The 19,705-nt window shown below is 37.1% G+C and overlaps 1 protein-coding gene across 2 annotated transcripts in view; it reads left to right on the top strand.

Moving 5' to 3' along the window:
• map3k7 (mitogen-activated protein kinase kinase kinase 7) overlaps positions 1–19,705 on the top strand; it is a 32,547-nt gene that overhangs the window by 9,237 nt on the left and 3,605 nt on the right. The window contains exons 7-17 of one of the 2 annotated variants that reach the window (XM_088905049.1): positions 255–383; positions 2,409–2,533; positions 3,704–3,834; positions 4,769–4,850; positions 5,028–5,158; positions 5,631–5,790; positions 7,597–7,677; positions 12,673–12,740; positions 15,507–15,606; positions 16,305–16,366; positions 16,866–16,981. In XM_088905049.1, coding sequence (XP_088761175.1) covers positions 255–383; positions 2,409–2,533; positions 3,704–3,834; positions 4,769–4,850; positions 5,028–5,158; positions 5,631–5,790; positions 7,597–7,677; positions 12,673–12,740; positions 15,507–15,606; positions 16,305–16,366; positions 16,866–16,981 — 1,185 coding nt within the window. The remainder of the gene's footprint in view (positions 1–254; positions 384–2,408; positions 2,534–3,703; positions 3,835–4,768; positions 4,851–5,027; positions 5,159–5,630; positions 5,791–7,596; positions 7,678–12,672; positions 12,741–15,506; positions 15,607–16,304; positions 16,367–16,865; positions 16,982–19,705) is intronic. The other variant, XM_088905056.1, reaches the window with a different exon arrangement.

Genomic DNA, 19,705 nt, shown 5'->3' with positions numbered 1-19,705 from the left:
GTGATCAAAGAGTGACTGTCTGATATCTGACTTTTAGGGAGATGTGCCAGAAATGACTGGATAATTTAATTCTCTGTTCTGGGGTTAAGGTGACCAGAAATGGTCAAAGCTGGAAGCTGTCTCAGCCCATCTCTTGACATTAGCATAAAATAATCAGCAGTTTTTAGGCTTCACAGATTCCACGCCCGGAAGCTCTGAGAATTGATAAATGATCTGTTTTTCCACAAAGATTTTTCTCTTTTTGTTTCTGGTAGTTTGTTGCTGGTAGCTGGCGGAACGGTGTTGAAGATCTGTGACTTTGGAACGGCCTGTGACATTCAGACACACATGACCAACAATAAAGGAAGTGCTGCTTGGATGGCCCCTGAGGTTTTTGAAGGCAAGTGTGACAGGTGGCTGTAACATTCACAGTGCTTTAGTGCTGATTTGTAAAGAGAAGTCTAATTCTGATTTGTTTCATTCATGAAACTGAGAAGGTTTGCAGTAACCACTCCTTAGATACAGGAAATAAAAAGTCTGGATAGAGCAGAGCGCTCTTAGTTTAAAAAAAAAACGTTTTCCTTCAGACTTGGTGTGGACTTTTCTTAAAAGATGCATTTTAGGGTATTATTGCTAGTTGTAAAACCCTAATTTTTGCAAGCCTGAATCTTTATTCAAATAAGGAACATTTATTAATGCAGTAGAGTCCCCATTATCCGACCTAAATGGGACTGATAGTATATTGGGTAGTTGAAAATGGCAGATAATGCAGAAAGTAAGTAGACAAATCAAAGATTAATGGAAGTGCGGTATAAGTATGAAATCTGGTCTATTAATCTACTGTAAATCAGAGGTTTCTCTTGTAGTATCAGACCTGTGATAGGCATGCCCTTATCCCTTTGCTGTGTGAACCACAGGAACAAAGCTTCACTGACTTTTTCATATTCGCATTTCTTCATAGTTTTTTCTGTAGCTCAGTCCTTCAGTTGAGGCCCGATCAGAGCACCACTTTTCTGTCTCATTTCTTTTTCTCATCCAGTCACCAACTGTAACTCGTCCCACACCGAATTCAGATGCAGTTTTTTTGTATGGACTCACCTTTTAGTCTTTTTAACACTTCAAGCTTTAGTTCCATTGAAAGAACTACTTTCCTTCTCTCCGCACTTGTCATGTTTCTCAAATAATAAAATTATATATACGAGCACAAACGAACAAGCAAAGCTACAAGAGAGACAAAGCAGCATGGGATTGGGCAAAATATTATGCATGCACACACATACAGTACATAGCATGTTATGTATATAGCATGTAAATTGCTATGTTGGATAACCAAAACTGTACTGTCTTACAAATTATGGTGTGGTTCAGCTCTTTAAGTTTTTTTCATTTCATCAAGTGTAAATACTAAAAGCTTCCTATAATGATTTACATTCCAGTATTTTACATTTACCAGGCACGCTGATCAGCTCTGCCTTTAGGTCCTGTGTTTAATTAAGAACAATCTGTGTGGAGCTTGCATGTTTTCATTCTGGGTTTTCTCCCACAGCTCACAGGCATGCTGTCCTCTTAATTGCCCTTTGCAAATTGTCAGCCCTTTGCATATGTGCTCAACCATACCTTGTTCCTGCCCTAGTAGACCCCAGTTCCATGCCACCCTGTAAGAATAAAGCAGTCACTGGAAATGAACTGACGGAGAGATAAATCTTCGTCTTATTTCATGCTTTGAAAGAGATTAAAATATTGTCAGGGTTATCGAGACTTGATAACATTTGGTTATGCTTCCTTTTTCTTTATTTTAGGAATTCAATATTTTAATAATGCCCTGTACTAGCATATTCTGAGGATGGGTTATATAAAAGATCAGTGTGAAATTTTTAAAATGGCCAATGCTGTTACTCAGCTTTTTACACATACCTTCTCAAGCAGAGTCTATAATTTCATGTCTAGGGGTTAGGTTTGCAAATATCTGACAAGCATGTTTGCAGTGTTGTTTGCGAAGGGAATAATGGTCTCTTATGCAATTAAAGCTCTCATTTTTGCCCTTAGATTGAACTCCTCTGAGCTTATTCTTATCTGCCAGAAACATCTCCTTTATCAAAAGGCATGTGTATAACATATTTAAAATATCCAAGCAAGGGATGGAAAAGCTCTGGTGTAATCAACAGAATAATTAACAATCCTTGAGCTCTGGTGTAATTAACAATCTCCCAAGATGTCCTTTTGAAAATCGCTACTGTTTTTTAACAGTACAGATTTGCAACAAAGTCGCTGACGATCTAAAGCTGCTCTGGTGCACAAAGCAAATTTTCCACTAAACATACGAGTGAGAATCCCTTCGATCACTCTCTGATATTAAAGTAGTTTTTAATGAGCTTACAGCGGATAAGGAGCCGCGATTATAACTTTTCAAACTTCTGTGTTGCAGGCAGCAATTACAGTGAGAAGTGTGATGTTTTTAGCTGGGGGATTATTCTCTGGGAGGTAATAACGCGCAGGAAACCCTTTGATGAAATCGGAGGACCTGCTTTTCGCATCATGTGGGCCGTGCACAATGGTGAGTGTTAATAAGTAATATTCAGGACTCCGTCATTCTTTGGCCTGCATTTGGAAGATTGCTCCCTAGTGAGACCCTAGGAGCATGATGGGTTTTGGCAGCTGACTTGAAGAAAATATGAGTGACCCATTTGACTTGCAATTAAATTGAAACTTCACTTTTGCCGGAACAGTTCAAAATTAATTTTCTATCTATGCCATGAAAGTATCGAATAGATTTTTTTTTTTTCTCTTCGAACTACCCTCAGGCCACTGCCTTTTTTCCCCCCGCCAGAGAGGAGGAGGAACCCCAGCTGCAAAAGCTAAAGGAAGGCTAGATTAATTACTTGTTCAGCGGGCAGGTGTAGTAGGAGCTGGCTAGAGACAATGGAACGGCACTTTCTTTCTGTAGACATGTGGGCCCTACGCAGACTAAATGGACTAATCAGCCTCAGCTGGTTTGTGACCTTTTATGTAATTGCCTGTACAGCAGGAAGAGGTACTTCAATATTAGCTGTGTAGTGAACAGTGTAGAAGGGATTTTATATGAATTTCTACATGCATACGGAGAATAATTAAAGGAGAAGTTAATATGGGGGATGTGCGTGAGATTTGACTCTTCTAGCTTGTGGTTCTTTATCTCTTCTGCTGAATATTACGTTTTAAGTATCATTTTGGGTACCAGTGTTCTGCTAATTTTGTTAATACTGTGCATGGAATTGAGCTGTTTAAATTCAGCCCAATACGCTTCAGGGAACCAGTTCCCATAAAATGTAAATTGATATTATTCAGCCAAAGTGAAACCACATGGTTCAGGGCTTGTGGGAAAATATAGACCCAAAGCTTTTTAATGATGTCTGTTGTTTGCCTTCGATCTTCTTAGCCACAGTTACGGGCCTCTAAGTGTAAGCCCCCCTCATATGACAGTATGTCGTTCCCTTTCTACAGAGTAACACGCACATAGTGTAAACTACCCAGGAGTCACACTTAAATGAAAACAGTGAAACATTAGGAAATAGGGCAGCATATAAAGAGATATGAAGATAAAAGTTCTGATGACTTGTATCTAGAAAGAAAATGACTGACAAATAGTTGACGCATGCTAATATAATAAATTCATGGTGTGTTTTTTGTATTTATGTGTTTGTTAGATATGTCAATTACATTGTCAGGTATTAAACCTGTCTTTCAGGTACACGGCCACCTTTGATTAAAAACCTCCCCAAACCTATAGAAAGTTTAATGACACGCTGCTGGTCCAAAGACCCCTCACAGCGCCCTTCCATGGAGGAAATTGTGAAGATTATGACTCATCTTATGCGGGTAATTTCCCTACAGATGTATTATTTTCTTTAATGAAACAAATTAAACGAAAATCAGTTTAAAAATAGTTGGTTCGGAATGTGGAAAATCTCCGGAATTTTCCCCAAAAGGAAACAATTTTTGTGGTTCTACTTTATTTAAATGTGACAGCTTATTGTCACCTGCATATGACACTATGATGAAATTTGCAATCTTACATTTGTCAGAGTATGTTATAGTATTATGGTTAGAATTCGCATTAGGATTTGGCTGATTATGAAAAGCTTTGTAACTGTTATGTCATTTGGAAGAAGGGTCATGCATGTTACAAATTCATGTAACAATGTGTCTTCTCTAATACGGTTTTATGCTGGCTACATAAATTCACATTCAAGTAGTGTTATCATATTTTGTGTTTCTAGAATTAGAATAATTTAAGTAATGATCGTTTCTATGTGCTTTTTAATTTAGTATTTTTCTTTTTAATGGCATGTTTATCTCTATTATTGGCAAGACAAAAGACTCGCGCAGAATATTCATGAGGTAAATACTGTAAAAAATAAGGGGAGTCTTAATTTTCAGGACCGTATGGTCTGAATTGTTTATTTGATGCTTTTGTAGTTTTGAATCACCTGTGATTTCTGCCGATACAGTTCGAATATAAAAAATGTATTATGCATTTATGTTCTCCAGATGTTATTCTTTAATTAAATGTGGCCATTGAGCCTTGCCTGGCTTATTTCTGGGACCTGTACAGCACATTTAACCTATTTCAGAATGTCCTCACCTTTCTTTTCTAATGATACAATCATCTGTGACTTGTCAGCCTTAAAAGGTAACATTGTAGTGCCATTTTATATCATTCCTATTTTTATAGAAAACAGGTTTTCTTTTAACGTTGCAATGATAATGACATCTTTGCATATATTTATTAAGGCTTTTTGTCCTGTTCAAGTACTTCCCAGGCTCTGATGAACCCCTCCACTATCCTTGCCAATATTCCGATGAAGGGCAAAGCAACTCTGCCACCAGTACAGGTACGTTAGTATTCTAAGCTACAACACAAAGGTCTCGGCTTTTAAAGGTATGTTGCAGTATTACGCACAGTAATAAAGTCTTCAGGTAGAGAAAGAGGCTACTGGTTTATGTTTTATGGGAATGTACATTTGTTACATTCCCATAAAAATTAGCTGTAATGTTTTTGTTTTCATTAGGATCTGTTCTGGACTACACCTCTACAAACACCAGTAACAAAAGTGATGCTAATATGGAACCTGTTGACTCCCAGGTTAATGACACGATAAAGAGAAATGAGTCAAAATATGTGCCACCATTCAAACATAAGGTAATTAAAAACGTTCTTGTTCTGTGTTCACTGGAGATAGTCTCTTTGCTGCCCCCTTTGTTTAATTTCTTAGTATTTCACCTTTGTCAAATGTCAGATATGAACATTATCTACAATGAATCTCTCAAATTCAAGCACACTAATTAGAAATGCCAATTGAAATTCAGCCGTCCTGTACACTTTTGAGACTAATGCTTCTTCACATTTAAACATTAATTAACTGACTAGTACTGTATAGTAAATATAATTAAACATACTTTTTCAATTAACTATTAGAATTAACTCTTGAATTATATCACTTGGGAGCTAGTGTCCACAATTATCAATGCCGTTGGGTATCGATCACCATCATTAATGCACCACCTAATTTCAGAACATGTGTTCCTGGATTATCGTTTTGTATTTGAATAAGTGCTTGATAACTGTACTTGCAGTTCAATGTAAACAGATTAAAACTAGACTTCTGTCTCAGGGGGATGCAGTACGTCCGGTCCTACCTCTGTCCAGAGGTGGCAGTGTAGAAAGCCTGTCCGATTCCAGGGGACGGCCACAGTCTGTTGCCTCTGCAGACAGCAAGAGGATGAGTACAGACCTGTCAGACTTGGACTCCAGGATGACATTTGGAAATGCAGGTGACATTAGCATTCAAGTACATAAATGGTTGATATTTGCATTTCCTTTCAGAGTGGCTAAGAAATGAAGCACTGAAACCCTTGTTAGGTTTTCTGATTGTGGAGATTTAAGTGGTTTTGGAGAGGTCACAACTGAACCGGTGTATCAAAACCACCATCACTTTAGTGTCTAGTAAATACATTAGCAACCAGCTCATCATAGATGATGAAATTCTGCACCAGCCAGAATCAAATGAAGAATTTCATTCAAATGCTGTTTACTAAGTCTTCAATCTGAGAGTTCTGGGTTAGATTGATTTGTTTTGGGGTTTTTTATTCAGTGTAAATGAGTTAGGATCAGGCACTAATGGACCACACTGTCGGTAGTTGCTTTTACACTAACACAACTTTAAGGAGCGAGAGGACAAAAGGATGTATTCTGATACTGTAATGTGAACAATTCGGACGCATTCTGAAATGCTGACTTTTAGCGTCTCAAAAAATGAGTTTGAAGAGTATGGATTCCATTGTTTTTTCCACTGTCAGTGTGCTAAAGGTATTTACTGAAACATTATACACAAATAACGAGTATTCACAGAATGCTGTCAGCAATCTATTCAAAGTGGTACTATTCCATAATTCAGTAAACATCCCCTGTTGACAGTTGTTTTAAATGTTATTTTTCTGTTTTTGAGAATAGATCATTTTTAAGAAATGACCAAATATAGATACAAATGTTTTCACACCGTCTTGCTCATTTTAATTATTAAACTTCTATGTGCAAATTTTCAGCAAAGTGACATTTCTTTTGTAGCAACATTAATATATAGTTTTGTGAAGTTGTGATTTTCTTTAATCTACACTAATCTTTCAAAAAAAACATTGCATTATACAATATATTAGGTATTAATCTCATTTGCCATATAATCCTTTTTAAGAATGGTTTAAGAATAGTTTTTCAGTTGTCCAGTGCTGTTAACTATAAAAATATTAGCCTACAGAGTTTTTACTTTATCTTTTAAGTCATAAAATATCTTCAGACCCAAATGGGAATATTCATTTTAATTTACTACTCCTACATCAAATATTATTTTTTTTATATTTGCAGTTTCTTTGCCATAGAAAGCTATAATTTTAATTTCTAAGTTTCCTACACTGTGTGTTTTACACTTAAGACTCAACTTGTTAAGTTTTACTGACTTGCAAAGTGAAAATGAGTTATTTTCCCCAATAATCCCTACTATCGCCTGTAACATTGCACATCAATGCTTCTTGTACTGTGTGGGTTTTATTTTTTTGGCCCCAGTTTAATGACTTGGTAAGCATTTTCAGGTTAGAGAAAGATATGCATGGGGAACAAATTTACTACTTTTTTGTTTTACATTTCAAATTTGGATTTGTCATTTTCATAGTTTCATGTATAATAGTATGCTTGAGTGGAAGTTTGATTAACTATTGTGAATGACAGTTTTACTCAGTTTATATATATATATGAATGCCCTGAATGAGTCCCTCTTCTCCTAAACATCCCTGTGCACTCTCTGCTTCCTGAATTTCTTTTTTTTAAGTGAATAACAATATTTGTCTGTGGAGGCTTGTTTTTGTCGACCTGGTCATGTTTACAGCAGCGTTGCTTGTGATTGTTCTGCATTAACACCTGAGCTTGCGTTTCGACAGGACGCTTGTTGTGCATTGCTTGTGCATGTAGGCGTTCTGCTTGTCGTTGTCTTGTCGGAATAAGAGGCTCTGTTAATCCGACTATTAACATGCTTTGGTACAGTGTGTAGTTCTGCATGTGTATGCAGCTATATATGTGTATTTTTGCAGCACGCCCCCAGTCTAAAAGAGGCCACCGTAAAACTGCTTCATTTGGCACCATTCTGGATGTTCCCAAGATCTACATATCAGGTACCAGTGCTAACAACTGGGCTCAACGTTGGCTGGGTAGCTGGCTTGTCTGAATCAGCAGTTTGGTTTGCAGGTGTGATTGTTTCCCTCAGTGCCTGTTGCTCCAGGTGGCGGTTTCCTGCTTTTGCGCTTTCCCTGTATCTTAAGAAGCTTGATTTCCTTGCCCTGGTAAAAGTGATTCACAAACGGCTAAAAACACATTCTATTATAAGACAAACGTAAGCTGTGTTATAAGACAAATATTGTAATTTTATGCAAAATGAAAAGCAACTCTTTTTAATCAGCTTTATATATTTTTGTATCAAGAAAATGTGACAGCTGGCTAATGTATGTTTTCAATGTAAAATATGAATTTGGCCCTGTTCTATAACAGACAGCCTAGATTATAAATTATTATTTTCACTTCAAATACATACAGTATAACGGCACAAGATTTAGGTAGTTGTATTGTTTTTTTCTACAAAGGTTCATTGGATCATGTTAGATTTTATCTTTGTAGCTTTTAATAACCAGCTGCTTGAAATATTTTTTTGAAGAAATGCCAGGAGAAAGGAGATACTGTTTAATGATGCTTTGATAGTGGATTGGTTTTCTCATATCTGGAGCAACATGTACATGCAGCTTTTAAGCTTTCTTCATGTTTGTGTTTCTTAATTCCCATCATGTAACTTAATGGTTTTTCTTTGCAGCATGCTGCTTATGGAAGTGATGAATAAGTCAATAGTCGTTTATTTTGTCACTTTCAAAAAATGATACAATGCATGACTAATGTTCCCTTTTGTCCATCAGACATTTCACCAACAAAATTACTGAGCACAACCATTTAAATATTGATAAATTCATAGATTTCTTTTCTTTTTATTTCTTAAACCCTTACCAAAACTATTCCATTTTATTTTTCTTCAGTAATCTCAACTTTTTGTTGGTTTTCACTATAATATCCATCCACTGTGCTTTCTGGAATGTGTAATATCACTGTAAGTTCACATATAGACTTGTGCAAGAGCTACAGACAAAGTATTACACAGAGCAACCACATCATGCAGTACAATCCAAGACCACCTCATTAACTTTTAGTTTCTGGAAGACTGTCTACAATTCTCTGATTATTCTCCTTAATTTCGAGTTGTCAGGAGAAAAACATTTAGTGTAGTTTCAAGTCACTTCATTGAAAGTGTATTATGAGATGTAATGCATTAAGGGTTTTCATCCAGTTAATATTACATTTAGTTACTAACAGTTTAGTACTACTAACAGTTTATCCAGCTTAGATTTTTTACAAATCTTGCAGTGTTGTGCAATTAAAAATTGCAGCTTCCTTTGTGGACTTATTGCAGTTCATGTTGCACATCAGTCTGATATAAGAAGCACTTTCACCTGTATTTTAAACACTTATTCTTATTCTGACCTGTATTCCTCCTTTTGTAAAGCTCTTGCAAGCAGTTGAATGGATTTGTAATAAATATGCCAGCTGTGGTTTTGGAAGTGGTTGTAAACCAGTATTCAGGCTTTAAGAAATACTATTTTGTTGGGAAATTATAAATGATTGTTCTCAGTTTCTCCAAAATATAGCTTGAAAAATATTTACAAAAAAAGATTGTGTGCAGTTCTGTCCTGTTCACTGTGGGCTAAACTGGCCCTTTATTTGCAAGGTCTCCTTCGGACCATGGGGCTCAGGGTGGAACATTCTTTAAATTTCATTTTAATCATAAAATGTAGGTCAATGAAGCATTATCCCAGCACATCAGACATGAAAACAAATTTTAAAAAATCCTGCACTCTCTTCTGGCCATTTCTTTCCAATGAAGTCATTTTTCAAGCCAGCACTTCCTGGCCTCAAGAGGTAGTGAACTAGTGAGTAAGGTATTGCTGACAATGCGCTCAGTGGCAGTAATAATGTTTCTGAGCAGCATCTCAGCAGGTCTGTACTTTTGGTGGGGCTGGCAGCAGAGCTAAACAATATTTGCTGTAGTAGCTAGAACTGGAAAATATGGGAGATCTTTTTTTCTGGCATTTCCATGTTCTCCCCAGGGCTTTGTGGGTTTTCTGGGTGCTCTTGCTTCCTCCCAGAGTCCCAAGACATGCTGGTCAGGTTACTTAGTGTCTCTAAATCTAAAGTGAGTGCGAGTGTGTGTCCCGTGATGGAAAGATGGTAAATGTATTGTTTACTTTGAAGCCAGTGTGTGGGAAGAGCTTTTTTGGAGGATACAGAACTTAGTACTGTATTCTCTTTTGGCAGTTCACTACTCAGGAGATCGGTTCTTGGTTATGTGTTTTAAGTATGCTAGAAAGACATCCGAAATAATAGAACGGTGTAATTTTGTTTTGTATCAGCAGAGGGCAGTATTTGCTACGAAAAATGAAAAAGTGAAACTTCTTGTTTGTTTTAAAACAAATGCAGTGGGCAAATTTTTTCAACAAACCATCACCATTATTACATGACAGGAGTGTGTTATTTTCTCATAGGTTTTTCTTGGAGTATAGGGTCTGAGATTTAGCAGTAATAAGTAAGCCCTTGTTTATATAGTACTTTCATTCCAAAGGGTCTGAAAAGGAATGACCAAGTATTCAGAACCAGGACAACATTTTGTTTAATCTCATTCTAAGAATGTCACATGCAGTTGGAGCACTTCTGGTCCACCCTGTGGTAGGAGTGCCACCAACACCACTTACAGCATGCATCTGCAGCCTTAGTCCTGGAGAGCCTTGATCCAGCAGGTTTCGTAGGTCACCATCACATCCCCAGTTTCAAAAAGATATTGAACAATTACACTGTGGTCAGTTAAACAGGTGAATTGTCAAGCAATTTAGAGATCACTTAGGTCTAAAATTTAAGTGCAGCTCAGCACTCAAGGGCCAGAATTTTCCTGATTGGACAGAATTTCTGTTTGATTTATTGGTAGCTTACAGATGTTGCCAGTCTTTCAAAACCGGTTACCTACAAGGCTTACTGGATTGGGGCTCTCTAGGACTCCTCACCTACACCATCCCTGTACTAATCAGGCCAAAACCTTAGGCCTGTGATGCGAATAGGCCACAGTTGCACTTTATAGCACTGAACTGTTTTAGAGTACAACTGAAGGGGGATGAAACCTAAAGATGGAAGGTGGGTCAGTTTAATTTAGTTATTAAGGCAGATCCAAAATGGTATTAAAGAGTTTTTTTCCCTTTCTACTTGTTTTTATTTGCATTGCTACTTTTGTTTTGCCACGTTTTCCATCATCTAAAATACATTTTGTAGTTAGAAGCATAGAGTGCATTGAAATAGTAAAAGAGATCTGCTCTGAGGCCTAAGATGTTGGTCCCTTTTGCAAAAATGAATATATTATTTTATGTGCTTAGTAAATAACAAATCTATTAAATTTACACACAGCTGCATTTGAAATTTTGATTTTTATGTTTTATGTTAGGCAAAATCTGTAATGATCCCAAAGCTTCTCAATATTGTACTTGTTGTAAGTGCAACTTATTTATATTGTTTGTATGGAGTAAGGGTGGCTAGCCCTGGTCCTAGGGAGCCTCACTGTCAGATTATTAATTTGGAAAGACTTGAAAAACTTGAAAAGTTCTGATCAGTTTTGCATGAAAACAGACTTGAATGGAATCATCAACAGTTGTCACTAAAGTGGTACAAGCTGTGTTCTTCTAGTCTAGTTTCTGTAAAGCACTGCACATTGATTATTGATGATAGGTGACCCATATATCATTGATTTCCTAAACATTTTGAGCATTTTTTTATTTGTGGCTCTTCACAACTAGAACTGACCACTCCCGGAACAGAGGAATGAGTGAATCATGTTACACTGAGGAGTGAATCGGGCCTTATTGATATAACAGGACTGGTGTGTTATCACATTTAGTATCCCTGCATTATTGTGTTGTTTACTAAAGGAATACATTTAATGTGGTTTACTAAATATCAGCATAAGGAATTTACACATGAAATTCTAAACAAGGTTTTGTCACAAAATAACATCTGAAAACACTGCAAATTTTTTTTGAACACTTTTGAACTTACATGGCCATTATGAACAATCATCGACAGATTTTCATCCCCTTACGTCCTCATTTTTCCTGATATTCATAAATAAATTAAATGTGGCTATTTTCCCCGAATGTTGAGATCAGTCACAAATGAAAGTTTGTTTTTTATGAGTTTGAAAGTGGAGAGAACTGCAAGAATTTCCTTTAAGGCCAATCTTAATATTTTCATTTTATCTGTATGGCCTTCTAGGGAAGAATTTAGTTAGAAAAGGATAATATTAAGGATTTGTGTGCTCTAATCCAAAAATAGGTGCTTTCAGTCTTTTGCTCTGCATGGAAATTCACTACAGATTACAGAAATCAATTGACAGTTTTTCTTTGCATGAAGAGAGTAGTCGGACCATAAGGCTGTCATTGTCTGATAATTGCCAGCAGGTGTGGCCGGAGAGATTACAGTATTCTGTGTTAATAAGTTCATAGCAAGACGTGACTCTTAGGACATAGTTAGGGCTCTCTTTCCAGCAGAGATGGAACTATTTATATACCTAAGCCAGATAGATGGAATTTGTTTACTTTTGTTCTTACGTAGTAAGCCAGGTTAGACCTCTTAAAGAGCAAAAGGACTGCAAGCAATATCCCCAGGAGCTGAGCAGAGCCCGAGACCTTATATTGCCAATCTTGCTGTGAAAGCTGCTTAAGTGAAAACCTAACATCAACAGCTCAGGCCCCCTACACAAATGGATCTGTCCAAACACGTGACAGAAAATGGCAGAGGAGAGTTAGGTAAACTATTTGTGTGGTAGGAGTGGTCAGTGTGTGAGGGGCTATGCTGCATGTTGACAGGCCAGCATTTTTTGAGTTAAATCTCTGCAGCTGTCCTTCTGTCTCGCTCTCTTCTTATTACACTGTCCCTCCCTCTATGGATGTGTAGAGCTCCCATCAGAAGCAGGCACTGGTTCTCAGTGGCACTTACTGTTCTGTTCTGTGTTGTGTTGTGTCTTCGTTAATTAGCAAGCAGCGAACAACAGAGGCGCAGATCTGTGCAGGACCTTCCAGGAATAGGAACAGAATCCAGTCAGGTAAGATGGTTTAACCCTCTAACTGTGAAAGGGCCTCTTCTGTCTAAATACCACGGCCTTAAAATGGAATGTAAAATATGACGTGTTGCCGTAACATAATCAAAAAATAATCATAAGAAAAAATAATCATTGTACCGATCTCCTTAGAAAATCAGACATGAAGATGCTTGGTATTATTCGGTCTCTTTTCCCCTCAACGTTTTTTATTTTATCAGGTAGTAATTTTTTTTTAATTCTGTGCCATGCAGTGTTGCATCCAACACTGGAAATTTGTAAAAATGGCAACACCTACAGAAATTGCTTAAATGTCCAGGAATGCAACATCTGTCAAGCTATGTTAAGGGGGAAGGAGCAGAGAAAAACAGAATATGTGGTAACTGAGGGTTACTCTGTACAGCCAGAAAGCAAAACATAAAAAGCCCTTGAAATCTATAGCATTCCTCGTGCCCTCCATCATCCTATTGGCTTTAAGTGTGCCACTCTGATGTCCTCAGACCAGCACACTTACTGTACTTCACAGGTTTCCAGTCTACCCTCTACTGAAGTTACGATGAAAGCATAGCAGAGCTCACAGCAAGAGTACAGTTACGCTAAGCAAAATGAGGTACCAGCAGGCAAGGTTCAGAGTCAGGATTTTCAATTTTTATAAATTGTAATAGATGATTTTACTTAATTCTTATAAGTTAAAAATACACTAACAATAGACGTATGTGTCCCCTTTGTTAAAAGATGTATTCTTGAATTGGCATACTTCAATCCCTTAAACTGAGCTAAAGAACTTCCCTGCCAATCTATCTGTCACATTGTGGAACCTCTTACTCCAGCAGAACTGAATGACGATTAGGGAGCATTGGAGTACATGGGTAGTTCCCAGTTTTACTCAACAAAGCCTGTTCCTCGTGTTCTGCCAAGATGCTAAACCATGAGAGGACAGAGCTGCGCTGGATTAACCTTCCCTGCCCTGCACGTTCTCCAGTGGGAATCGCTGCCGTGCTGTTGGGCACACCAGTCCTCGCTGTTGAAAGACTAATCAGCCAGGACAGCCTCTCTCGCTCTGTATCTTTCCCTTTCCACTGCACTGATTCGAGACAATAAATATTCAAGTTCTGCATACTTTATTCTTAAAAAAAACGCATGAGTGGAATTTTTTTTTTAATTGTCTGAATGGCATGATTGTGTTTGACAGATTGCAAAACATGTTTTCCAAAAAAAAACACTTCCTAAAAATGTATGCTGTTGTTCGTTTAATTTTGAATATTTTATCTTATCGTCTGTTTTCACAGTATTTGTATATATATTTTAATAAATGATTACACGTTTGACTAAACGGTGGATCCAACAATTTTATCTTAAATGTACCTTTTGATTTTATTAAATATGACCATTAAAAGAGGTCTTATGTAGTAGAATCAGAAATAGAAAACAAACTCTATTGTACAGCATACCCTTATGAAACAGCACTAGCATTCATTTTTCATTTTGTTGTGTAATATTTTAACTGCATTGACTGAAATTGAATAAAGCAGGAAATGACCTGCTACTGTAACAGTTAAACTCTTTTCAGCTTTTTTCCCTTCTCTTTTAAAGGTAGGCTTCCCCATAAGATGTGATGAATTTGTTCAGTATATTATGAGTATCTTTTTTATGAATTCTACTTGTAATTAGTTTTTCTTGACCCCAGTTTACCCCTGGTTTTCATTGCTCTTTAGCAACTATTGCTGAGCATGCCAGTGTAGTGGAGGCATTGCTGCAGTTCATCTGCACCTCCTAGACACCTAGGCTGGTGCAACTCTTACATCAACCAGCTCTGGTGAATGTGCCTTCACAGGTTTTTTTTGCATCCACGGCATAAGTGTCATGTTCTCATCACATTCTCATCTTGCAATAAAGGTGTTGTGACAGGAGTCACACGAGGACATGCTTCTTGTCGTGAATGAGGACAGCGAGTGTTGTCCTAGGACTTGATCAGTACAACACTGTGCAGTCATGCTGTCATCAGCCTTGATTACATGGGATTCTGTAGAGACTTGACACAATTGCTCAGACCAGCACACCTAGAACTCCCTATTGACTGGTCTGTTGTACACAACAAGTATTGTTCTGCACTGTATGTGCTGACGTCAGTCAGAGTGGCCAGAGCAAAACCTTGATTCATTGCTAAAATGACAGGTTCACTGCTGGCATGTCCACCTGAGGTGACTTTGTTCAGCCTCAAAATTAATAGTCAAAAGGTGCTCTTCTGTTGATAAGATGGGAAACATTGGGGGTTTTGTGGGATTTTCCTTCTAGATTTTTGCCAGGTTTCACATCCAATGGATTAAATCACCTTATCACTCAAGCCCAATCAATTATTTGTCTTGCTAACGAGGTGATTTAGTGCTTATAGAGCAGTCATTCAAGTGCATCATGGTCATTCATGAATAACCCAATTAATCACATTGACAAAAAACAATAATTAACCAAATTCTGTTGGCTTTATTTTTTAAAATGCATGATTCGTTTCTTTTCATGCTCAGTAAACTCACCTGGTAGTCTCTTACTTTGGCAAGTTTCTCTAAGGCCCTGTACAGTGCAGAAGCTTCACCAATGTTGGAGAAACGAGGGGCAGGAAGATGTGTCATTCACTGATAGCACCCAGCTGAAGATTAGTTAGAAAATGTATACAAAAATACAGCAGTGGGTTACGTTTTTGCTCACTATATTTTCTTTACATTTATTTGTTTTAATTCAGCTTTTTATTTCTTTCCCCAATTGTGCTGTTTTTAGGGAAGTCGGAACAGCAGCCGGTCATCCAGTCCCAGTGTAAGGATGATCACTCCGACAGACAAGGCCAGGAGTTTAGGCTTCTCACCTGATGATTCTGCAGGTAGAACCCAGTTTCACGTTAATCTGAAGCGTGCATTTTGTTCTAAATGGAGATTAAAGACATTTCCACTTCGTTTTTGAAGTGAATCTGTAAAATGGTTGTATGTATTGCTGTGCTGGTCTTGTAAGTGCCATAATACCTCTTGTAAAGTTGTATTTTTTAAATGCAAAGCACAGTAAGGAAATCACAAGTGTTTTCATCTTGTCAGGGGAATACAATTTCAGCTTCACAGGTTTAATTTATAAGTTTTGGTTATTTTTAGACACTATAAAGAAGTCCTCTTAAAATGTGTGTAGTCTTTAGGTGCAGAATAAATCTTGAGCATTTAATGCATATTTACATGTATACATGTTTTAAATGGCCTTTTGCATCAGATTTAAAATAAGATATGCTAGAAGGGGAAAGTCTGAATACAAGAGAGAATTACGTTGCAGGTACTATTGTGCCAGGTTACATTGAGAGTTGGAGTAGATGTTGGTAATATCTGCAAACAATTTTATTCTGAGTGTCGAGAGCACAATGTATCCTCTCCAAATCTCCTGCATATGATACTTAGCCTTCTAGCTCTCTCTTAAGGAAACTAACTCATTCATTGCTCTTAATGGAAGTTTCAACAGTTCTGCTTGGGTGGCGGTTGGTAACTTAATCGGCTATATTTTGTCTGATGTTGCCTAATGTTTCTCCTTCACATCTCCTAGATACCAATGGGTCTGACAATTCCATTCCCATGGCATATCTCACTTTGGATCACCAGCTGCAGGTACCTTTCTGGTGACTCTGTGTTCACGAATGAAAGCGTGTCTTGCTTTGCATTTTCACTTTCACTTTTAATTGTACCCAGTATTCCAAATTTTTTAACAGTTTGCAAAGTAATGTTAACCGGGAGTTTTTATTTTTCAACATTTAGCAGTTGCTTGCTGTGAACTTGGATGCATTTTTATTGTTTCCTTAAAAAAAAATTGTGATCGTTTGGCTGAATTTCACAACCAAAAGATGATTTCAAGGACGCTGAAATTTGAGTATGTTAATTTAATTAAGGTTGGATTACTTCTTGTTGCAAATAGATGAAATGATGCTATATAAAAAGTGGAATGTAAATATAAGTCTACTTTGGCAAAGCAAGTGAGACATTTTGATTTTGGAGTGTATTTTTAAAAGCTTAGATGATTCTGATTGCTGGTATAAATATATGTGCATTACAGTCTAGCAAGTCCTAAGCTGCAGTATCAATTAATGGCAACATGTGTGTTTATTTTCAGCCACTTGCTCCATGTCCAAACTCCAAAGAATCCATGGCAGTGTTTGAACAGCATTGCAAAATGGCACAGGAATACCTAAAAGTTCAAACGGAAATTGCATTGCTGATACAGAGAAAGTAAGTGAAGAAAAGGTTGAAATAGCAAAAAATCAGAAGTACATGAATTTTATTGTTTATAAGATGTGTCACTATAGATCAGTCAATGCACTAGGGCAACTGTGGTAACATACAAGTCATAAACAGTTACACAAATATACATACAGTTCCAGTTTGCATCATCCTTTATTAAACTCATTTTGAGGCTCTGAAAGCTGTACAGGTTCACCGCTGCTAAAGCCAATTTTGGAACAGTGCTAACAACTATTCCTGACCTATTATTTACGTTCTTAGTTTTATTTTGTAGTACTTGCTTGGAATATAACATGTCTTGCTTAAAGGAGCTGCTTTTGCTCATCATAGAATAGTTTACATAATCGTTTTTTGTCACGTTTAGAAAGCAGGTGATCTTAATAGGCGTATTAGAGCTGTGTTGCTTTCAATCATGAGGGGACGTGACATAATTAGGAGTTCAACGCCAATGAAAGTCCTGTCAGCTTTTAAGCATCTATATTTAAAGGAAGGACTTTAAAGGAAAGCCTATGATACATCCTGAAGAAGACTATCCAAAGCAATTACTGAATTTAGGCAACATGTCCAAGACAAACAGTGCTCCTAAGCAGTGAACGCCAAGTTTGTCTGAAGTCATGCCTATATTTTAATTATATGTAGTCATTTTTATTTATAGATGATGAGTTGTGCTGAATTAGGAATGCTGGTTTTCTATAATCTTTTATGTCTGATTTTGTGTTCAGTTCGGTATTTACTCTGCTTTTACATTACAATAATTCTTTATTACACAGATTTGCTAACCATATGTGGTTTGGAAAATTGACTGCCATGTTTTGCAGTAGAATTAGATGTGAAGAGAATCTGTTAGATATTTAAGTGAAATGGTGAGATGTCCTTAGTACTTACAATAGTTTCAACAGTGAACACGCCTTATACCTGCGTTTTATAAAATTGCAGTAATATATTTTTGTAGTTTTCCCTTGCTTGGAATTGTGGATTTGATTAAAAAATGTGTAAATCTGATAAGTTCAAAAATAGAAAAACATGCTTGGTAATGTTATAAATGGATACTTAATGTTTAATCCATTTTTGTAGGAATATTACTGACACTTATTGTCTGTTGTCAGAGTAAAAACATTTAACAAAATTCCCTTCTTCCCTCAAAATAACAGTATGACCAAACCGAAGACCCTTCGTTATGTCAGACCTGTTTATAGTAGAGTGTGTCATGAACAAGTCTTTAAAACAAATCCTGATGTTTTAAAACAATAAAAAAATTAGCTTTTAAATCTTGCATGCTGCTTTTTTGTATGCTGCTTTGTCTGAGTATCTGAGGCCGAACTAGTAGAATAAGCCATGCAAGTGTACTAGTAATTTCAGACCGACTGACTTGTTCAAGTTTTTTTTTTAATGTTTTAGATTAGCATTTCAAAAAAATGTTCAGTAGATGTCTTTATCTGGGATACCTTACAATAGCACTTACAAATTTATTTGTCCTAAAACTATAGGTATGAAATTTACAATAAAGCTAATGGATATACAGCGAGTTAGTAATACAAAAACTAAGGTCATTACAAGCTGAAAGAGCAATACACACATCGCACCTGGAAGGCAGGACACAGGTGTTGTAGCAACACAGCTGTAAATGGCAAGGAATTAGCTAGGATTCAGCAGTGAACGCATGCTTGAACGCCCATGCTGTATTTCAGTCACTTAAATGCAGCCGTGTCAATGCCCAAATTTGTTTTGAGCAAACATGAAGTGGCGCCGCAGGTTTCAGATTAGTCACTGTATTGCTGTTTGCAAGAGGTTTTGTTATTTAAAAATAAAGGATCAAACTGTGTATTCATTCACACAGGTGCACTATTTTTGCATTTGCATTTGGACCTTAGGATAACAACTTATACTTTTTGAGTTCATAAACTATGTAGAAACTTGGCAATTCTAAAAATGAAAAGACAAATCCTTACAGTCAATTACTGTTGACTTCCAGACTCGTCAAGTTCAAACAAGTCAGTCTTGATCTCTGTATAAACCTGTTGGCTCGTTTTTCTTCGACTTGAGAACATAAATTGTAGGAGATGAGGTCTCCGAATAAAAAAGCTACTTAAACACTAAACATGCTGGATGGGCAGAAGAACATGTTCTAGTTTATAAACTAGATAGTAAACAGAAGCACTACCTCATTGTTTTTGGTGCCATTGCACATATTTTTCATGCTGTAGCATTCATTGATCTAATCAAAATCATTACTGATTTCTTGTTTGAAGTGAACAGTGATTTGAATAATACTAAAATAAGGCTGGTAAGATGGTTTAGCTCTCCAGCAGTGGTAGCTGCCATTTTGTTCATGTTCTTAAATCCTGTCTTCCCCAGTTTGTTAGCTGACAACTTTTTCCCTCCTCGACTATTATTTAAGTTTTGTTTTTTATTATACGTCCGGTGTCCCATTGTTCCGTAGTAAAGATGTTCCAGACCTTGGCCCACTTTTCTGCTAGTGAGGGAGAGGCTCATGACCTCCACCTGTGCGCTCATCAATAATCTAACACTCCAGTATCTTAACTGTTGCAGATTTGGTGTTCGAGTCATGCTTGTTGCTACCTGTCCTGCAGAAGCCTAGAGCACAGTGAGGATTACTGACGGGTTGTTACACTAGAGTGTCAGGAAATCAAGCACGAAAATTCGTACTAGGCCATGCTTTGATCTTATCCATCGCTTTACACGAACAAGGCT

The sequence above is a fragment of the Atractosteus spatula genome, chromosome 2, assembly GCF_055471065.1.
Source record: "Atractosteus spatula isolate fAtrSpa1 chromosome 2, fAtrSpa1.hap1, whole genome shotgun sequence".
In the NCBI taxonomy this organism is placed as follows: domain Eukaryota; kingdom Metazoa; phylum Chordata; class Actinopteri; order Semionotiformes; family Lepisosteidae; genus Atractosteus; species Atractosteus spatula.
The sequence above is the reverse complement of the archived record's forward strand: the minus strand, read 5'-3'. Positions and strand labels throughout refer to the sequence as shown.